This window comes from Pithys albifrons, chromosome 2 (assembly GCF_047495875.1).
Source record: "Pithys albifrons albifrons isolate INPA30051 chromosome 2, PitAlb_v1, whole genome shotgun sequence".
Classification (NCBI taxonomy): Eukaryota; Metazoa; Chordata; class Aves; order Passeriformes; family Thamnophilidae; genus Pithys; species Pithys albifrons.
Genome location: NC_092459.1, coordinates 106,945,836 through 106,966,891, shown reverse-complemented (window position 1 = coordinate 106,966,891; position 21,056 = coordinate 106,945,836). Strand labels below are relative to the sequence as shown.

Genomic DNA, 21,056 nt, shown 5'->3' with positions numbered 1-21,056 from the left:
AGGGACACAGACATGAGAAGGCTGCCGGGCTCAGGTCTTTTATTGCAAAGACAGATACAAAAAAGGACAGTCACCCCTTTCTGGGTCCCCCAGGCCTGCAGCTGCCTAAGAGGGGTGACAGCAGGGCAAGGCCTAGGCTTTGCTCCCCCTGCATGGGGACCTTAGCTTACACAGTGGGGGGCAGGCTGCTGCCAAGGACCACACTGGAGCCAGGGCCAACCACAACAGCAAAGCAGGTGACCTGCTGTGTGCCTGTGTGGTGCCCTGCCTGGCTAGAGGGCAGTGCTGTATGGGCAGCACTGGTGGGGGAGCCTGCCACAGGATAGGGCTGTCTGGCCCCTGCCAGACGCAGCATCTAGCAGAAAACGCTGGACTCCTCCTCTGCTCTGCTGCCTGTTTCATGCAGTGGGGTGCTGAGGTCTCAAACTGCTCTGCAGCCTTATGGAGGCTGCTACGGGGGGCCCTCACCATGTGACCCTGGGGGCCCTAAGCAGCTTCACCCAGGGAGGGAGGGAGCAGGGTTGTTGCCCTCTGTCCAGGCAGGGAGCTCTGCGGCCTGCCTCGGGTTTGTAGGTACAGCCAGGCATGATGGTGCCCAGGCAGTAGCTCCTGCTGGCTTGTCATGTGTTGTCCTGGGCCAGCTCCTCAGGGCAGGCAGACTGGTCCCAGGACTTGTGCAGCCCTGTGGACAGTTGGACTGGGTCACTGTGCTGCAGATCTGGCCCCGGGGGCGTGTGGTGCTGGTGCCGCTGGTATTGCACAAACATACAGACCTTCATCCCAATGGCCAGCATGTTTTTGCCCATGAAGATGCTGGAGACCCGGGCGTCCCTGAAGAAGACCATGTTACTGCCTCGGATGAAGATGGTGGTGATGTTTACAGTGAGCATGCTCAGCATGGGGTACAGCATCATCCGGTGTGGCACAATGCCAATCCCCTGCATGCTGATCTCACACAGGGACACACACGGGAGGACCAGGAGCAAGATGTAGCAGTAGAAGAACATGATGCCCTCAGCCCAGAGCGGCAGACCCTTCTTCTGAGGCTCCCACAGGTTGGCCTGGATGTCGAGCACATCCAGCATGTCCACAATGACCCAGAAGAGGCGGTTGCGGAGATCTTCCTTCTTCTTGAATGTTCTGACATACTCCATGTGCTCCGTGGCCACCAACAACACATACAGGGCTGGGATGCAGATGGAGAGCAGCAAGGTCAATGCTTTGCGGGCTATGAGATCCAAACTTTTCCGGTCAGCTTTATAATTCTGGTATACAAAGTAGACTTTGATCTCCAGAACGAAGACATAGAGGAACCATAGGATCATGGCATAGCCCCGCTTAGCTGTCTTTACCTCTGCCCCGACCCAGATGGCCACGTAGCGGAGGACCAGAAGGAAGCATAAATCACCCACTGCCACCATGATACATATGCCCAACTTCCTGGAGCCCTGGCTCTGCTCCACCAGGTAGGCATCCATGAGGACGAGGCTGGTCATGATGAGCACAGTGGAGAGGCACACGTGGGGCTTGCTGACAGGTGGTGGGGGAACCATCCTGCACAGAGGAACAGGCAGGGTCATCAGGAAGCTGAGATTTCCTAGTCCCGCCCTTAGGCCCCCTTCTGCTGCCCTTTTCCCAACAGCTGTGGATGGCTGAAAGAAGGGAGAAGGGTGTTCATAGATTTCCCCCATCCTATGTGCCTTGTTTGTTCCAAACCTGCAGACTTCTAGCCAAAGTGCTCCTGAGACTCCTGACCAGACCATCCTGGTGCCATGTGATGGCTGAAGCCCAGCTCCTAGACTGCACATGGTAGGGCAGGCTGGGAACTTGGGACACTTCAATCACTTGGGATGCTACTGCCTCTTCTGGTAGCTCGTCACATTGGTTAGTCTCTGCCACTGTGAAGGGTATGTGCCTTATTTTCCATGGGATGTCTCAGACAGTGGCACAGGTTATATTTCCCTCCCGTAAAGGCACAGAAGACCATAACTATGCATTGAACTCAAGCAGGCCCTTAACTGCTATGATCCAGGAATGCTTTCTTTAGTCTCCTTATTCTCATGCATAGTGTTAAGATGAAGGATTATTTTTAGCCTAGCTGTCCTGTGGGGTGGGAGGGAAGAAATCAGCCTAATAATACTCAGTTTCCTTCAGGTTTATGGTCCCCAAGAGCTTTGCTTAGAGCTGTTTGCCCATGCCTATCCTGCCCCACCACCATAAACTGGAAGCAGGGAAAAGCAGCACCAGCCCACAACTCCAGGACACAAGGAGCTCTGCAACAGGCCCTGAATTTTGGCAGGATGCTCAGCTTTCCTGGGCTGGGACAGAGTAAAGCACTGTCCCCAAAGGACCCTGCCTGCCTTGGATGGCACCAGGACTGTCAGACTCCCTCTGCCTGACCAAGCACAGCTGCAGGCAGCTGGTGTCAGAGGCGGAGAGGGAGGACAGAGTCAGGTCCTAGCCAGGCACAACTCGTCAGCTGCTCTGGAGGGGAGCCAGTCCCCCGGATGAAATGGAGGATGAAGCTGGGCTGATGAGTGTGTGGCACAGTGCTGCATGATGGCTGCCCATGCAGAGCCTGCCCCAGCCACACCTGGGCCATGCAGGAGCACCGGGACACCATCCTGGTCATCCAGTGGGCAGTATGTGGGTGGCACTTGACCATGAAGCAAGCGATTGGCAGCAGGATGGAGACCGCACAGTTAATGGTCACCTCTGCACATGGATGCTCCTGGTGCTGAAACAGATGGCACAGGGCTCTGGGCACAAGCTACCTGAACTCCTACTTTTTGGCTGAGGAAGCAGGTGTCCAGCGCAGCTGTGCATCCCTGGATCCAGCAGCATCCTGGCACGTTGTGGGAGGCAGCAAAGCCTGAACCCGCCAATCTGAGGCTGGCGGGCATGGGGGAGTTCGTGGACATGGCACATCTGGAGCACACGCGGCTGGGGGCTCCCTCGCCTGTCACGCCACGGCCTTGCGGAGCCTCCGGCGAGACTGCGGGCAGCCCAAGCCCCGGCTCAGCACGCCCTCCCCGCACGGACGCCCACCTCGGGCGCCCCCTGCCCACACCGGCTGGGCCCCGCCGGGGGCAGGCGCTTCCCTCCGGCCGCGGGGCCCGGCTCGCAGGCCCGCCGGGGTTCGGCTTACCTCGGGCGGCTCCCCGGGGCACAGGGCGGCGGCGGCGGCGGCCCCGGGCCCGGTGCGGCATCGCCCGGCGCGTCCCGGCGGCGATGGCTCTGCGGCGGCAGGGCTTGGCTCCTCCCGGCGGGTGGCGGGCGGGCACTGCGGCGGCCTCCGCCTCACCGCCGGGCCCGGCGCCGCCCGCCGCCCCTCCTGCTCCGGTTCCCCCTTGCCCATCGCCCATGGGCGCCCCGTTAGGGCTCCCTTCGGCTCCCCTGCTGTCCCCATCAGCTCCTCCCTGGGGCCGCGTCCTGCACCCCCTCCCGCCTCCAGCCAACCTCCTGCCCCAGGCCCTCTGCCCAGCCCCGGCGAGACAGAGACCTCACAGGGCCGCAGCCCAGGAGAGCTCTTAGGGAAGCCTGTCCTACTCCAGGATGGGCTAGGGCCGGGACCCTCCCTTGCTGAGGACTCACTGGTGCAGAAGGCCAGGGAACTCAGGCACCTCCGTGACCTGATACCCAGCCGTGCTCATCTGCAGGGTTCCTAGGGAGCTCCAACTCAGGAGCTGGGCTTGGCACAGTCTGCTGGAGCTGGGCTTGGCACAGTCTGGGGCTTGTGTGCTGAAAAACCCAGCCAGCAAAGGCAAAAGGTTCCCCTTACCCTGGTGAACACACCTCTCTGCAAATGCCCTTTTATCAGCCAAAGCGGCTTATTGTATTGACTCTGAACTTGGTACTAAGTGATTTAGATCTTAGCTGCACAGGGAAGGTTTTCTGGTGTATTTCTGGCTTTGAAGTGTTCATTTTATATGTATGTATTTTTGGAAAATGGAGAGGCCCTTGGGTCTCTGGAGATGGGCTAAGAGCAAAACCAGGCATAGACCTTAGAGCGAAGACAAGTGCAAGTAACAGAATGCCAGGGGAAACGCAGCCCACCTTGCACCGTGCTGCTGCCAGGGTGGCCATATTGTATCTGATGCCCTGAGGCATCTGGGGTGGCACCAGGAATATATGAATCTCACCTACAGTGTCCAAGGCAAATGGACACACTGGACCAGCATCCTGGCTTAGATCATGTGTCCCATGGTGAGTGTGGACTGGTTCATGCAGTCGGGTGGAGGGTCTGTGTGAAGGGAGCAGAGCTCTGGGTTAGACAAGTTCAACAAGGTAAAGAGTTTGGTTGTGGGATCATTATCCAAGCCTCAGAATAACCAGCAATCCCCAAAAGAGCTGAAAGAGTGGGGAAACAAAGCAGCCAAAACAACCTGCCTCCAAAAATGAAAGGAGACCTTGCAACTCAGATGGAGAGCACTGTGAGGCACAAGGGGGCAAGCCAACACAGAAAAAAATATTTCTTTCCTATTGGACACAGAAGCACCAGCTCTCACTTGCTGTCAGAGCAATCTCTTGCAGGCTGAAAAGGGTCTCTGTCCATGGAGGCACTCAGGGAGTGGGACACCACAGAAATACCCATGTGACAGAGGTAGGAGAGAGGTGCTGGAGGTAACCACCAAACAGTGGGGCTAAAGACAAGATGATTCACATGTGAGCTGGAATCATAAAACCCCTGAATCTTCACTAGAGTCTAGGACAGGAGGTGACAACATTTGTGTGGGAAGCAGTAAAGAACTGCTTTAACAAGGCACATAAAAGTAAGGAACCAGAGCAAGAGTAGATACTTGTCCTTCTCTAAAATATGATGCTGGAACCAGGGGGCCGGAGTTCATATGTGGAAGCAGCTGTATCAGGGACAAGACTGAAAGAAACCAAAGAGGGTGCACCAGGGTTCCCAGGCACGTAGCTACTCCCTGGCTGTTGCTGGCTCCAGACCGGGGTAGAAAAGCATCTTCAGCTTAATCCTGTGCTGCTTGTGACACCTGCACCCCACCATTGTCAATGAAGAATCCCTCTAGGGCAGTGACAGCAATGCACTCCAAGGCTGGTGGGAGAGAGCCCAAGAAATCCATCAGTCTGGTTGACATCCTCCAAGAGGAACTGCGGGAAGCAGAGGAAATTTGTCAGTAAGGAAGAGCAAGCAGTGGCTGCAATGGGGAAAGGCTGGCAGTGACCTGGGGACCATACTGAGAGCTTCAACTGCTCCAAAAGAGCCTTGTGGCCCTCAGAGCCTGGCCACAGACTGTGAGGTGGCTGGAACTCATGGGCCTCCATTAGGAAGGCAATTAAAAATACCCAAACAAACAGGGAGCAGCTGAGTAAAGGATCACAGGGTGCTATAGGAGTGTTTTAACATCACAAAAAAAGCCTAATGTGAGCAAGGTTGTCTTGGTTTGAGGGGAAAAAAACCAAAACCTTTACCCACAAGCGGGGGAGGGGCCTCCCCCACCATAATCACACCACTCTTTATCAAATTTAAGAAAAGGAATTTTAATACAAGAAGGATAACTGATATATATATATATATATATATATATATATATATATATATACAGACTAGTGCAACCCACTTCCCCAACACCACAAGAGAAAGGAAAAAACCAAACAACAACAAAAACCCAGCAGGTTTTCCTCCGGGAGGAAAAGTTATACTTAAGTGACAATGTCACAACCCGGCTGGCTGCAGAGTGAGTTTCAGTCCCTTTCCAGCGAGACAGACGAGCAGTGAGCTTTCAGATGGACTCCGTCTCTTCCCCCTGTGTTCCCCGTCCAAGAAGCAGAAAAGTACGAGCAACCAGAAGCAAATCCAAGGCAGGCAGCAGCAGCAACGCGGTCAGAACCAGTCAGGGGCGGGCAGCAGCAGCAACGCAGCCAGAAAACCAGTCAGGGGTAGGCAGCAGCAGCAGCCGCGTGGCCAGAAAAGCAGTCAGGGGTAGGCAGCAGGAGCCGCGTGGCCAGAAAAGCAGTCAGGGGCAGGCAGCAGCAGCCGCGTGGCCAGAAAAGCAGTCCGGGTACAGCGGCAGCGAGACAGCCAGGAAAGCCCCAGCAGTAGCCAGCAGGGCAGCCTGCCTCCTCGGAGCCCCCACTCCCTCGTTCCGCCGAGCCAAGACTGGAAAGAATATCCAAAAAAAAACCCAAAAGAGACAAACCTGCCCCCACGCAAGTGGTCAACAGTTAACTACTTCTTTTGTTAACTGCTGGCCTGGGCAGTTAAGTGGCAGGGGAGAGAATTTACATAATAATCCCAAACTACAACAAAGGTGTTGGAAGGTGACATCAGAGCAGAGAAGAAATAAATTTGGCATCACAAGTATGAAAAAAAGAGGAATTAATATACACAGTCAATTCAGAGAACTTTGTCAAAAATACAGAATGGAGGGAATAGAGCTAATCAATGGTGACAATGTCCTTTGGGGTGCAAGCTGGGCCTCTGAGAAAATTGTGTCTATTGAAAAACCTTAATTTCAAACACAGCTACATGCAACATCACACACCTTGATGGGACAGAGAGTGGGTCCTGCTACTTCTGCTAGAAGAAACTCAGGGGAGGAGTGAAAGGGAAAAGCAGCATGTTAGGGGGCACTTGGTGCAAAAACAGTGGTAGTGCACATGCTGGATCACCCAAATGTACCTATAGGGGAACATAGCAGCTGGTAACATGCACTCCTGGCAAACTGGGCTCAAAAGGTTTTTGAAAATTGAGGCTTTCAGCATTGTATCTGGAGCACACAAATACTGGAGCCACCCTAGCCCTTCACAAGGTGAAGTACCTGAGTGGCAGAGCAGGGACTGGCAGCCCAAGCACCTGTGATGTGAGGCCAGCCTGGGAATGGCTGTGTGTGCCACTGCCACCGGGGGTCAGTGCAAACCTATGCAGTCTGCTCAGGATGAAGACTGGCTTATTTGCATGGGGAGTGGTGTGTGACATCTGCCTGTCCTATCCAGGCTGCAGGGCCAGAGCCCTCCCTGATTATTTCCCATATGCTCTCCAGCCCCAGCCACAGTCAGAGCACCCCCAGCACCATGGGGTGAGCCCCATTCAGCCCCACATTGCTCAGGGCACAGCCACAGAGCCTGTACTGAGACTGGTGCCTGAGAACAGGACACCTTTCCCACTGCTCCGGGCTGGGGCTGCTGGCAGTGGGGGACACCTTTTCCACCGCTCTGGGCTGGGGCTGCTGGCAGTGGGAGCTGTAGCGGTGAAGAGAAAACATGGCTTTGTCCACAAACTATGCTCTTACAGCTCAAACCATGTCAGCTTGAGAGGGATGCCTGAAGAAAAACGCTCTACTCCAGAGCAGCTGCTGTGTCTTGCTGCACCTCATCTGCAGGGGCAAAGGCTAAAGGGGAGTTGAGAAAAGTGAGGGCCTATAGGGATCAGGTGTCCTCCTAGGGTTTGATCAACACACAGAGGCACACTGTGGTGCCTTGTCTGCCCATGACAAACGTACCGGCTGTTATGAGGTCTCTAAACAGTGGTGAAGTGCTAGGTATGCTCATGGGCATGGTCCATTTGGCTAGCAGTGACACATTAAAAAATAAATAAAAGGGCTTTTCTGGAGTCAGATTTCAAACTGGTTACCTGGACCCTAAAGAGCAAAAGTTCCTTGTACTTTACTTGATGTGCTCAAGGAGCATATCCACAACGAAGCAAACCTCAGCTGGTGGTTGGCACACAGAAAGGTCTCAGGAGGTGGGGAAGCAGCTGAATGTGATGACAACTCTACCAGTCTCTGTTTAAGCTGAAAGATAACCAGGCTGTGGTATTTACAATGAGAAACACAGGAACATTTTTGCCCCAAAGACAGGGAAAACCATGTGAGGAACTGGACAGTTGTGGGTAGCTCCTGCTATAGGCACAAAGTCGATATAACATGAAGGCAGGAAAAAATGAAGAGTGCGCTCCATAGCCAAGCCCCCACATAAACAAGGCATATTGAAACAGCCTGAGGACAAAGGCATAAATTGATCTGTAAAAAAGCCAAAAGTCAAAAATAAACAACTACACTGCACTAAGGCTTGAAATACGTGAAGGAAACCAGCTGCAGGGAGAGACAGAGAAATCCACTTCAATCCCAGCGAACATCCCTCCAGGAGAAACGCAGTAGAAGGAAGAACTTCGTCAGTCAGAAACTATAAGTGGTGGCTGTGATGGGCAAAAGCCATTTGTGATCTGGTGTTTTGGCTTAAAACCTTGGCAAAATGCCAAGTATAAACCAAAGCAACAAAGCTTCCTCTCCTACCTTCACTGAGAAAATGGAAAAAAACCCCAAACCCTGAAAAACTTAAACTTGAAACAGAAAACTGGGATATATATTTACATGAAAAGGGAAAATTAAAAGCAAACTACAATATAACACACATATACAAAAGTATAAAGAAATAACGATAACTCCACACCTAGTTGCCCACCCAATAATACAGATTCCACCACCCAAGCCACAAAACACCCCAAAAGACACCTCCCAAGCGACACACTGCAAAAGAGGAGAAAAAATCAACAATAAAAAATGGTTACTTCCTGAACCAAACAGCTGTGAAGTGGTGGCAAGGCCTAACACTCCCAGCATGGTGATAGCATGTCCACTCAGCACCCAGCCATGAAGGAGAACTGCCCCAGGCACCTCCTACTCCTGCTTCTATATTTGCTTTGATGTCAGATGATATGAAATATCAATTTGGTTGCTTAAGTCAGGTGACACCTCTCCCTTCTAATCTACATAACACTATCTGGGCCTACTAAAACTGAGACCTACTAAAATTAAGGCCTAATCTAGGCCTAGCTAAAAATGAGGCCAAAACTACCACACCTGGGGACCATGCCCAGAGCTTCAACAGCTCTGAGAAGGCATCACAGATTATAAAGCATGGCACAGCCACAGGGCAGAGCAAAGGTGGCTGGAAGTGGTGGGTATCTTACAGGAAGGCAGGGGAAAAGTGGCCCAAGGGACCAACAGGACTGCCAGCCCTTGGGAGCTGCCTGGAAGGCTGCATTCAAGAGCTGTCACTTCAGCAGACTGCCCTGGGCTCAGCAGAGAGGTGCCTATGGTCTCCTAGAAGAGAGAGTGCATCCCTGAAAACCTGGAGCACTCAATGTTATTAAAATACCCACAAATAGTTGGGAATGGTGACTCAGACTTTAAAGAAATCAAATGAAAGCAAACACTTGGGGGACTGCAGTGGGTTTTCTAGGGACAAATTAAGCCCCCAGATGTAGCAGGGTTCTCTGGAGCAGTCAGCTGCTTTTGGGAAAAGGCAATGGTGATACCCAGCTGAGCTCAAACCATGACAGGTGAAAATGCTGAGATAAGGCCATGACCCTCATGTGACTCTCATGCTGCAAAAACGAGGTTTCCACATTCATTGGCAGAATGCTCTGAAAACACAGCTCATCCTCGATTCAGTTGGACTTCCACAAAGGCCTCTGCTAAGATCTCTTAGCAAATGTCCTTAGAGAACCAAGGCTGTAAAAGATGAAAGCAAAAGTCCTCTCATGCATCAGACGTGTTTAAAGGAAAGGAAATCCATAGAAGCAGCAATCAAGCTGTTTTGTGTGCAAGTCAGGAGGTCAGGGCAACTGCTGGGATCTATGCCATTCATCAGATGCAGAAATGGGCTAGGAAAGTGGGCTGGGAACAAGAAGTCAGAATTTGATGATGGTTTATTCATCTAGTCAAACTGAAAGCTAATGTCAATACCAGCATGCTACTGAAAAACCTGAAGCTCAACAGCAGAGGAAATGTAGAAGTGACAAAGGAAAAAGAAGAGGTCTAAAGGACAGGCTATAAACTAGACATCAGGATTCATAAAAGTGCCCCTGAAATGTTAAATGATAACATTTTGAAAACATCAGTGCTGTACTCAAGATTTGCAGTAGAAACCATGGATGTTTTAGGCTTCTTTGCAAGTTTGTGTTACTGCTGCTTCTCATATTCTAATTCCTCCACTGGTATGAGCCACATTTTACAGTCTGCCAAGAATAACTGCATCCATGGCAAATTCTATCACTGCTAGGTGAATTGAGGTTCCTCCAAAAGCTGCTGGTTTCTCTTTATTTTCTGGTTTGACCATTATTGACTTCATCATTTCTTTCAGATAGTTTTCAATGAGGAGCACTGCAGCTCTTGGTTCATCTCTGCCTCCTTTCAGGAGCCCTCAATCAGCATCACTCTGCTCTGATGATTTGATTTCTGATTTCTCTGACATTCTGTTACTTTCCAATTTTTATAAGAGCCAGAGCCATTTCAGCCAGATCCTCTGCTAAGGTCCTGCTGCAGGTGAGATCCCAGAGGGGAACCTTCACACTTTCTGCCAGAGCAGAACCACGACAATGCACTTGCCCAGCTAATGCACCACAGGTTTGCCCTCAGCCTTGTCCCTGCAAACCATGCTGGCTCTAAGGATGCTCTGCCCTGTGGCTGTGCCACACATTACAATCTGGGATGTTTTTTCAGAGCTGTTGAAGCTCTGGGCATGGTTCCCAGGTCACAAATGGCCTTTGTCTATCACAACCACCACTTGCAGTTTCATGGTGATGAGATTCCTCCTTTTGCTGTGTTTCCCCGGAGGGATGTTCATTGTGTTTGAAGAGCATTTCTCTGGCTCTCCCTGCAGTTCCCTCAGAGTTCCCAGAGGCTTCGAGGAAAGTAGTCAATTGCAGCTCTCGGCTTTCTTTCAGCTCCAACCCACAGTGCCCGCGGGTCTATCTGCCCTGTTCCTCCTCAGGGCCACCTGCTGGCAGGCCCTGCTGCTCACCCCGCTGAGGGCAGCCCTTCCCCGCGGGGTCTACGGTTCCCCATCGCCTCGGGCGCTCCAGCAGGACGTTCCTGCCACCACCCCCGGCACGGCACCTCGTGCACTGCCGCGGCTCTCAGCCAGCCCCGAGGATTGCCCGCGTCCGCTCAGGGTGAGGGGACGGACGGGGGGGACGGATAGATGGACAGAAGGACTGTCCCCAGGCTGGAGCACGCGCCCCAGCCGCGCCCCTGCGCGCGCTCCCGCGGGCCGGGACCGACGCCCTCTGATTGGAGCGACAGCGCGCCCCACCCACCCCACCAGGGCCGCGGCTCTGTTCCCAATGGCTGGCCCCGCCCCACCGGCCTCTCCGATTGGGTACCGGCAGCTCTGTACCCGCCTCCCCCCGGGAAGCTCCGATTGGCCGCGCGCCCTGGTCTCAGCCCTCGCCCTTTCTCCCCGCTCCGGTTGGCTCGTGCCCGAGCCCCAGCAGCGCTCTGATTGGTCGCGGGCCGCAAGGGAGCAGGCGGGCGCGCGCTCGGCGCCGGGGCGGAGGCCGGCGCTGAGGCGAGGGGCTCGCGCCGCCCCCCAGCGCCAGCGGCGGCGGCGGGATGGCGGCGGCGGCGGGCAGCGCGCTGGGCTCGGGCCCCGCCGGGGGGCCTCCGGCGGCGGCCGGCGGGGCGGCGGCTGCTATGGCGGTGGCTGGCCCCGGGCCGGTGCCGGTGCCGGTGCCCATGAACCTCTTCGCCACGTGGGAGATCGACCGCTCGGCGCCGAGCTGCGTGCCCAGGTGAGCCAACCCCGCCCCGCCGCGGGGGCCGCGATGAGCCCGGGCACGGCCGGGGCCGGCGAGGAGGCGGCCCTTGCAGCATCCCTGCCCTGCCCTGCCCTGCCCCGCCCCGCCGGGCCGCGCCCCCTCGGTAGCGGGGAGGCCTGGCCCCGGGCACGGACTGATGCGCGGCGAGCACCGAGCGCCGTGCCCGCGTTGTGCTTCCCGCGGCAGCAGCCCCGGGCACCGGCGGGGCAGGACGGGACAGCATTGGACCGCGGCTGCGTTGCCTCCATGTTGCAGCCTCTGACGACTCTGTGTCGCGATGGCCACGGATCCCAGAACGGAGTGTGTCATCGCGGCCGTCCTGCTTTGTCCCCGAAGCCCCGGTTCCCCAAAGCCAGGTGATGGTCCCCACGCATCCCTGGGCCTGTGGGGCTGCTGTGTCACCTGCACTCCAGACCACAGGAAACAGCAAGAAGGATTCATTGTGCTGCCAGCTGAACTCAAAGTTGTGTTTGTGGCAGAACTGGGAGACAAGCTGAGTGGTGTAGATGTCATTGCTGTCTCTGGCTAATGGTATAGTCCAGGCTACATGTGCCTATAAACACCTGTCTTGGAGCCAGAAGGTGCCTGATGTGTTAACGAGCTGAGTGTCTTCTGGCCCACTCTGCAGACACTGATCAGAAGGTCTTCTCATGAGAGTGTGGAGCAGATTCAGGAAGTCGATGGGTGAGAAGTGTGTAATCAGTCTGAGAGTTGTTTGAAGAACTGGCTTTTGGCCAGTGAATCCTGTTTCTTTTCACAGGGACAGTTTCCATCAGCATTGTGTTGATGCTTGTTCTAATGCACGAGCTTCTTTGTGTGCTGATGGCCAGGGGGGCCGCCATCTGACACAGCAGCTTGTAGGAAACTTCTGTGAAATTAATCTGAAATTTAGTCTCTGGAATGTCTTCAAATGCAACATTTGATAGCATGGGGAGAAGGTGATGGAAGATGATTCTTCGTTCAGAGCCATGGCTCTAACACAGCGTGCTATGTCTGGAAAAGTCCTGCCCATGGTCACAGTCCACAGTGACCAGTGTAGGACCGGTGCTTCTGTGTATTCCAGTCTTGAGCTAGCCCAGGCTTTCCTTACTGAGTGGGTCACATGTGGGCGCCTGTCAGGCAGTTGTGTGCACTGAGACTAAAGGGAGATCAAACCCCAAACCTGAGGTGGGTGTATCTGTGCACTGTGCTTACTTATTATTTGCCCATGTTCTTCCTTTACTGATGTGCTTTTATAATGTTTTAGTCTTGACATTAGGTTCTTCAAGGCAGAAACTCTGCTGTACTGTCTTGGTGTCCAGCACAGGTGGTCTCTGATCTTATTGTGCTTTGGGGATGGTAGTGGTGGCAAAATAATATCCATTCAATGGCAATCATGCTTCTCCCTTGGGCTTCTCTGCTCTTATCTGTGAGTAGTCTCAATTTTTCCATCCATATGCATATCTGGGTAAGGAGAGCTTTGGTTTTAATTTTTTGATTTCTTTTTCTAGTCTCTCTGTTGCAAGTCTTGGCTATCCCTTTGGTCTTTCTTAGGCGTTTCATTTTCTGCAGATGCAGCTCTGGCTGATGCAGGAGCGGGACTAGGCTGGATCAACTTTTGTGGGGTTGCTCTGTGCTTGACTGTTAGTGAAGGATAGTTCAGAAGTTGTGTTCAGGCCTTCAGGATATTAGAGATGGTCTGGGCCAGTAAAAACAGGCACTGTGAGGTATAAGCCCCAATGCATGGAACAGTTCAGGAGTATGACTGTAAGATGTCTGGTGCCTTGTAGAAGAGTCTTGGCTTTCTAGGATCAACTGTTGCCCATAATGGAAGTTTTTTCCTGCTGAATCAGAAATGGGCCACTGAACTAAGACCACATTTATTTTTGCAAATGGCCTTGAGAATGGAAGTACTGTCCTTCCTGCTGGGGTCTTTCTCTTTTCAGGGCCAAGATGAGAGAGATCTGTGACCTGTTAATGACCTTACTATAAACTGACTGAGCATAGCCTAGATGCCTTTGGCCCTGGGGGCTCTCAGGGGAGGCAGAACTGAATTTTCCGGGTAGTGGGTTATTATGCAGAGGCAGAAGGAAGTAAACACCTGGAAATCGAACAAAATACACTTTGCATCTTCAGTTACGGTGCCCATTGGGGTAGAGATTATTGGCTTCCCATCACAATGCCTTTTAAGGAAAGGAACCTGATTAATTCGTGCTGCAGAGTGTGAAGCATACTTTGGCTAAAATAGTCAATCAATTAGCCTTAACTTCCACTCAGAATTATCTTAGTAGAAGTCTTCATAGCTGTGTTCGGAGGTGGGAGTGTCTTTATTGTGATGCCTTGCAAATATGTACCCTTAAGGTACACCGTATGGAGACTGCAAGAAATGAACTTAGAGGTTTGCCGAAGTAAAATGTCCATCTGCATCCAGTTAGCGTCTTACTGTGTTTGCGTTGTTTTGTATGTTGATCAGGCAGTATGTTTTGAAACAATGTGTGAAAAGACTTTGTGCAAACATGCTTGAGGTCTTGTTAGTTCCCCAGTGCTCAACCCCTTTTAACAGACTGCTTTTTTCCCCTTTTCTTTTAACATCTGAACATCCATAAATGCAAGTTCTTAATTAGGAAACAAGATAAGATTGATGTGATTGTGTTCACTTTTTCCATGACACATCTGTTGTGTTCAGTGTTATGTGGATGTTGTTTCAGTGATAAGTAGTCATAATGCTAGTGAGAGGTGAGAGATAAGAGGTGTATTTTGGCTGCTGCATCAGTATTGTTGAGCTCAAGCTGCCAAGGCAGCTTCTACCTGTACAGATTATGCTGTGAATGGCACTGCAAGGATTCAAATATACTGCAGTTCGTCCACAGGACCTCGTATTTCAGTAGAATGCATGAGCAAACAAACATTCCAAGTCCTGCTGCCACCCACACAGTGTGCTCGAACATAGTGTCTCCTGCTTAATGATAGTTAGAAAAGCATTGAGGGAAATGCATGTGATTTGGGCTCACTTTGTGAGACTGTTTATGTGTACCCTAAGGACATTACATTTCAAAAGATGCTCTGAATTCTCTACAATTAAAACTTGCAAACTTGGGTTTTGGAAAGTTATAACCTAATGAATGTCTTTTTGAAGTGAGAGCAGCTGTTGCAAGTACAACTGGAAATATCCCAAAAATGCCAGTTAGGGTGATCCTTTGAAGTGCCATGAGGTTCTTGTCCATGGAACCCTGTTTTCCTGTTTGGGCAAACAGGATTCATTACCTGACACCTCACAGAGAGTAGGTTAGGACTTCATTTGGGCAGATGTTTACATGCTTTTCTTTGCCTGAGGTCCAGAAATCCTTGCAGTGATAGTACATGCCATACGGTGTGGAAGAACATGCTCTCCTCTGGCACAGCTACAAGAGGCTGCATCTTGCAGCCTCACAGAGGGACTGCTGTGGGCTTAGGGGTCTGTTTACTCTCAGCAAAGAATACTGCCTGTTTTTTCTACAACCCCTAAGATTTTCCTTTTCTGAAGCTGTTTTGGTGATGATGAGCCTCTAAACCGGGTGGTTCCTTTAAGAAAGACTTATTCCAGCTGGAATAACATATATTTATCTTCCTGAGATGTTCTTGAGCGGTTTCCTGGGTAAATCAGACATTTTCATGGTAAATTTCAAACCTCAGCAAAATCTGTTCTTTTTGGGTAAGCTACAGAGTTGCACCTCTGTGAAAGTTAAATGGTTGCAGATACCATCAAAATCCAGTATCTTCAAAAGGTACTATAATGCCATGAGAAACCAGAGTAGCTTCAGACACAGAGTGCTCGGGAGAGGCCACAGTTTCTTGTAAGGAAAAAGTCTCTTATAACTGGTGATATTTGCCATGTTTGAATTGTAATTTCCTTAGTCCTATATAGAAAACAGAATGTTCTAAACAGCTGTCAGATTGCTTATTATTCTTAATATTGTGGGCTTGGCTTACAGGCCTGCAGCATAATAAGTCTGATGTGTTGTCCACTATCTGTCGCTCTCTGGCAGAGGAGCACATTGTGATTTCTCCTCTGTCAGTGTTACGTTTCCTTTCTGAGCATACAATATTTGAGTGGCTGTCTGTTACTTCTATCTGCTCATTAGCAGAACTTGGGACAAATGTCCCCTGCTGGTGTGATTGATGGACGGTGTGCTCCTTTCAGAATGTTAATAGTGGCTTCCCTGAGGGCTCAATTTTATTTGAAGTACCTGTCATGCTGCCTCCTAGCCTTGCTTTCCAGTGTTTCATTCATTAGCTGGGCTCATCAAAAATCTTGCATTGTTCTTATTGTGCTGTTACACCATGAGTGCATTCTGCTTCCTCTGCATATTCAGTTACTTGTGACTGATCACTAGCAGCCATGTAGTATGTGTATGGAGCATCCTCCTCTGCGATCAAGTTCCCCTGACCTTTATTCTGTCAAAAGAATAAATTGCTGAGCACCAGTAGCCTAGAGGGTTCCTGTAGCAGATGTGTTCTTCAGTGAAATCTGTGCTGAGGCTTTTGTGCAATTGCTTGCAATGTGGAATGATTCTGGATTGAAAGTATGTCTCCAGTCAACTTCAGAAATTATTTCCAAAAAAAGCCAGAGATGAGAAACATACTGCATTTTATAGCATGGCAGATAAGCATATGGACAAGGCTATTTCCCAAACACCTTGCGGTGTTTTCTGTGCATCCCAGCTGATGGAGAAGCTGTGCTTCTGTTTTGGATTGTTTTGGAATTTTTTCAATTACATCAAAGCTGATGAATACTGTTTTGGGAAACAAGAAGTGAGTGTCTTATTCCTCTGTGTGGGATGTGGCAGCAGGAACCTGTGTCTGCCTTCAGTGGAGCAGACAGCTTAAGTGATACTGCTCTTGTAGTTAGAAGTCTCTTAGATAAATGAGGCTTTGTTTGGATACTTCAACATACTCATTGCAGGGGACTGGGAGGAGAGATGCAATATTTCAGGTGCTTGCACACATTGCAGCTGTGGTTACAGAGACCACTCCCTGATTCAGGGAGTGTGATTCACCCTCTGTGCACACAGCCCAAAATTACAGTGGCATTTTCTGCTGGCCTGTTGCAATGCCCTCTCCTTTATAATGCTGCCCACTGCCACCTTTCATGCTCTTTATGTTTCTCTGTATCATGTGGTCTAACTTGGTGTGTGATTCTGTTTAGTAAATAAAAACTCCTGTTGTCCTTTGGCTGCTCTTCTAGTTTTGTAGGTTCTCCTTATTTTCCTACTCATGCTGATTTTTAAACTTCCACTGTAAATCCTTCTTATCATGTTTTTTATTCTTCCGAGTGAGCATATCTTAAGTAGCATGAGATCTAAAGCCAAAAAATGTCCAGGTTCCATGCCCAGCTGTGTATTTTAACTGTTTTTCTGCATATATGATAAATAAATTCTCATCTGTGTAAGGCACTTCAGGATGATAGCAGGACTCATGTCTTTAGTTCCACTTTCCAAAACTGGAAAGCAATAATAACCGGGTGTTGTATTGTTGCAATGGTAGCAGGGTTAGAATAAGAGGAACTCCCTGGTAAAGGGTTCTGCTACTCTTTTCTTGTTCTTTAATACCTTTGCTCTACCAAAGGAGAAGATCCTGTTCATGCAAAGTCTCTCATTGATTGCTTTGCTGTCTCATTCTTTGTTGTTTAGAAAAGTGTGTGTTAGATTTACATTATTTAAGTATTTTTATATTTATATGTTACATTTTTGTATTTATAATTTCTTCCTACATTCCTTCAGCTTTTTTCTAGTAGTCAGCTTATTTTCTGCCTGATCAATTCATTCACTTTTTTCTCATTGCTCCTTTACCTCAAAAGCCCTACACATGCCTGCTGATGGTTTTGGTGCTGTTCTCACCCTTTTTTCCTTGTTTCTCTCTTGACTTGCATACCTGTAATTGAGCAATCTTTCATTCCAAATCTTAATTTTTCCCTTTTCAAAGTATTTGGCTTTTTTTTCTGAATGTAGAGACTATTTCTTGTGAAGCTGTAATGACCACATCTTGTACTTTCATGGCTTGTATTTTTCAGCTGAACTGTGTCCTTGAAGTGCTTGTTTTTAATGGCTTTTAGATTTTTTTCATTGTTAATAAATATCAGCTTTTTTCTTCTTTTAGACTTTCTGAACTTTCTTATATGTGCATCCCTGAAATACAGTCCCATAAGGACTGACATTTCTGTCAGTCCTCTCATATTCTATGCTCAAAGCTGCTTGTTCCCAGTATTCCTTCCTTTCTTGTGTGCTCCTTTGTCAGAAGCAGACTCTGGATGTCCCGTTTGGATTTCACAGCATACTGTGTGTATGAATATTTTTTAAATTTTTCCTTGATGTTTATCAGGTCCCTTAACATTTCAAGCTTTTTTCCCCTGCCTATTATGTTCTTTAATCTCCTGCCAGACAAAAGGACAACATTCCCATTAGTCTGCACTTACACTATGTTCATCTCATCTGTGTATTGCTGAAATGTTCTTGCTTACTTGGAGGCAATTTTACCTGGTGCCATAGGAATTGATGGAAGTGTGGACAGGTCACCCTTGTTTCAGGGTCCTGCTCCACCCACAGGGATCTGAGCAGAGAACTGGGTTATATAGGCACTGGGTCTTAACAGCTTATGTTGCAAGTGGATGAAAAGCCTTCACACAAATTTAGTTAGTCATTCTTTTGTGTAAAGAGTCTTAATTGTGCAACTCTTTAAACTTTTTAAAAATTATTATTTAATGTTTTTCTTACATTTGTGGGGAAGCCTCAAAAATGGATGTCCCTACTGGTTTGACACTGTCTCTTTCACGGGCCTGTGTCACTGTTACTGTATCACTTCAGTCCCTCTCCTGTACTCTCTTCCCAGATATAATTTACCCGAGTACCATGTTCTTGAGCTTGCAGGGATTCAGATCTAAGGTGCTTGCCGGCTTAAGATAACAGCAGAGGAAGTAGATGGGATGACAGTTTTGTGTCCATACTGCTTCAGAAGTAGCAAGCTGTAATGAAACGTCAACTCTGAGTTTGTCATTAGTAGGAAAACTGTTAGACTGTGCTTTACTGAAGCTGCTGTGTGGCACGTTTGTCAGTGTGTGTGGAGATCTTTACGAGGACAGTCTGGACAATGGAAGAAGTTGGTGTGTATCAGTGACCTACCCTTGACTTCCTTTCACTGCTTTTCCCATCTTTGCTCCATTGGCGCATCTCCAGCAGACTTGGAAGTGTATCCCAGTGAGCTCTGCCAGGTGATGAGTGTGAGAATGTAGCCTGTCCTCCATCCCCATTAGAACTTTCACACATGGTTCAAAAGTACTTGTCACTGTGTCTTCAGCACTTGTGCTTTCCTTTCTGCAGATAAGGCTGCAAGTAGTGTTTTTGTAATCACGGCTTTATGGTGGTTAATTCATTAACACATTTTGTTTTAGCCTGGAGACACGGCTTGAGCTGTTTAGCAACAGGTATCAGGCAAACCGCTGGTGCTGTGGCTCTGACGGCTGCTCTCGGCTAAACTGACACTGCAAGATCTTTTGTTGAAGGAGGCTTAGATTTGGGGACAGCTGGTGGAGCAATGCTGCTGCATATGGAAACAGAAAATTTCAAAATCTGTTACATTTGCGCAGAAAGTTCTGTGACATTAGCCATACTATTGCTAATGGCTAAAAATGAGAAAGATCAATGTGCTGTTGCAGACTTCCACTTTTTTTCTGTCTGCCCTGAGGCGGCTTTTGGGTGGGTTGCAAGTGTACAGCTGGAAGTTTTAACATAGTGATTGTAAGTAAAGCAATGACCAGATAAAGTTGGGATGTTTCCCAAGTAATGTACCCTTTCTGTTGCCTAATAAAAATAACTTGAAAAGTTCACTACAGCACGTTACCGCTGACCTGTGGATTGGTTAGTAAGCTCTTTCTAATGGTTCTAGGCAGGCAGTTAATGCATCAGCAATGAATTTAGTCACATGCTCTGTTAAACAAGTAACTTGTTTGAAAATAGAACAGAAAGATGACCTTACAATTTGGACACTGAAATGAGGCTTAGATTCAGATCCAGGATCTGAAATTGCTTGCTTTTCTTCTAATTCAAATAACCCTCTCCCTCTCTGAAGCCACAGCTATGGCTCTCTCCACTTTTTTCCCAACTGCTTGTTTCTGTGCGGCAGTGCTGCCTTTTCCTTGCATGTGCTTAGGGCAGTTGTAAAGTGACAACAGGAGAGAGACCACCTGAGAGTAAGAGATCACCAGCAGAGTTTTCCTTGCTGTCCCATCTGCCGGCTGGAAATCCCTCAGGAACTGGTGGGGTCTGGAGCAAGGTTTAGGGAGCAGTATCTGGAAATTATTTGGACTTTCTGCTGAGATTTTAAGGGCTCTTTCCACTAAGAAAAGACATTGCTCTTGGTAGGGGCTATTAATGTCTGCACAGCGTGGAGATGGCTGTGTGACTGGGTAGCATGCTATGTGTGCTGGTACGGGCTGTTTGGGCAGATCCTAATGCTTCCTCAGGAGATGCTTCTTGACAATGGGCATATGATGTAGAGTTCAGCTTGTGTGACAGGTGTGCTTGGAGACTTTGACAGTCTCTTGTCCCGTTGTGGTAGGTGCTACCTGATGTGCTACAATGAAACACTTGCCCAGTTTCTGGGGATTTTGCTCCATGTTTTGGATAAACATGGGTGAGGGGAAAGCAGAGATGAAGCAATTCATACAACAGTTAAAATGTAGCAGAGACAGATTAAATCTTTTCTCTCTGCCTCGATCCAGATCTTAAATCTAAATTGCTTCCTTACAAGAGCAATTAAGTCCCTCTGTAGCAGGGCCCAGGAATGTACTTGTGTCACTGCAACTCTCCTGTGCACATGGTGGGGCAACAGTTGTTTGGTATGGTTTGTCCTCAATTAATTTTCTTTTTTATTTTTGCTACCCCGTCCCAAATATTTGGGTATTGTGAGCAATACAAGCCAGTGAGTTGTTGCCTTACACAGGAAACTGCTAAGAAAATACACGTTTGTCCAGCTCTCTCAACTTCTGATCCATTTGCCCAGTTTTGTAGTAGTTATTAAGGGCAACTGCCTCAAAGAACTGTGTTTCATAGAAACCAGTGGTTAGGGGGAGATTGGAGGTCCTGTTGGGTCCTCTTTGATGGAGAACTTGGCTGTCTTCCAGTCCTGTATTTGCTGACTGATGTGCCTGAGTGTGCTGTGGAGGCAACTCAACCATCCTCAAGGTTTGCTGACTTTTTCTGGTGGGATGGTATTGAGAATCAGGAGGGGGAAAGGAGAGAAGACAGCCTGGAAAGATCAGATATAAGTGCAGGAATGGGGATGGGTGAGAACATTGCATTTTCAGGCTAAGCTGTTTGAGCTGTGATCTTTCCAGTGGTGCATCTATGGGGGTATGTGATGTGAAAGGATGCTGAGTTAGGAGATTAGTTTCAAGGAGTCTGTTTCATTCACTGTTTGTGCAGCGAGGTGCACTTGCTCCTTGCATAGGTAAATGTGCCTTTAAAGCAATGAGTAGGAG

At 49.4% G+C, this 21,056-nt stretch overlaps 2 protein-coding genes across 3 annotated transcripts in view; one reads left to right on the top strand and one right to left on the bottom strand.

Annotated features, from left to right (window-relative positions):
* Window positions 1-22: 22 nt before the first annotated feature.
* On the bottom strand, window positions 23-3,268 carry LOC139668477 (transmembrane protein 121-like). Its single transcript, XM_071548077.1, has 2 exons — window positions 3,149-3,268; window positions 23-1,554 (listed from the first exon to the last, which is right to left on the bottom strand). Exon 2 carries the CDS (start codon window positions 1,551-1,553, stop codon window positions 621-623), a length of 933 nt encoding a protein of 310 aa, XP_071404178.1. The 5' UTR covers window position 1,554; window positions 3,149-3,268; the 3' UTR covers window positions 23-620.
* Window positions 3,269-11,277: 8,009 nt separating this feature from the next.
* Window positions 11,278-21,056, top strand: part of LOC139685098 (phosphofurin acidic cluster sorting protein 1-like) — a 72,686-nt gene continuing 62,907 nt past the window's right edge. For both annotated transcript variants that reach the window (XM_071581698.1, XM_071581690.1), the window contains exon 1: window positions 11,278-11,539. In XM_071581698.1, coding sequence (XP_071437799.1) covers window positions 11,361-11,539 — 179 coding nt within the window. In that variant the 5' untranslated portion in view covers window positions 11,278-11,360. The remainder of the gene's footprint in view (window positions 11,540-21,056) is intronic.

Excerpts from the sequence above, each read along its gene's own strand:
- LOC139668477 (XM_071548077.1), bottom strand. The coding sequence starts at position 1,553 with ATGGTTCCCCCACCACCTGTCAGCAAGCCCCACGTGTGCCTCTCCACT.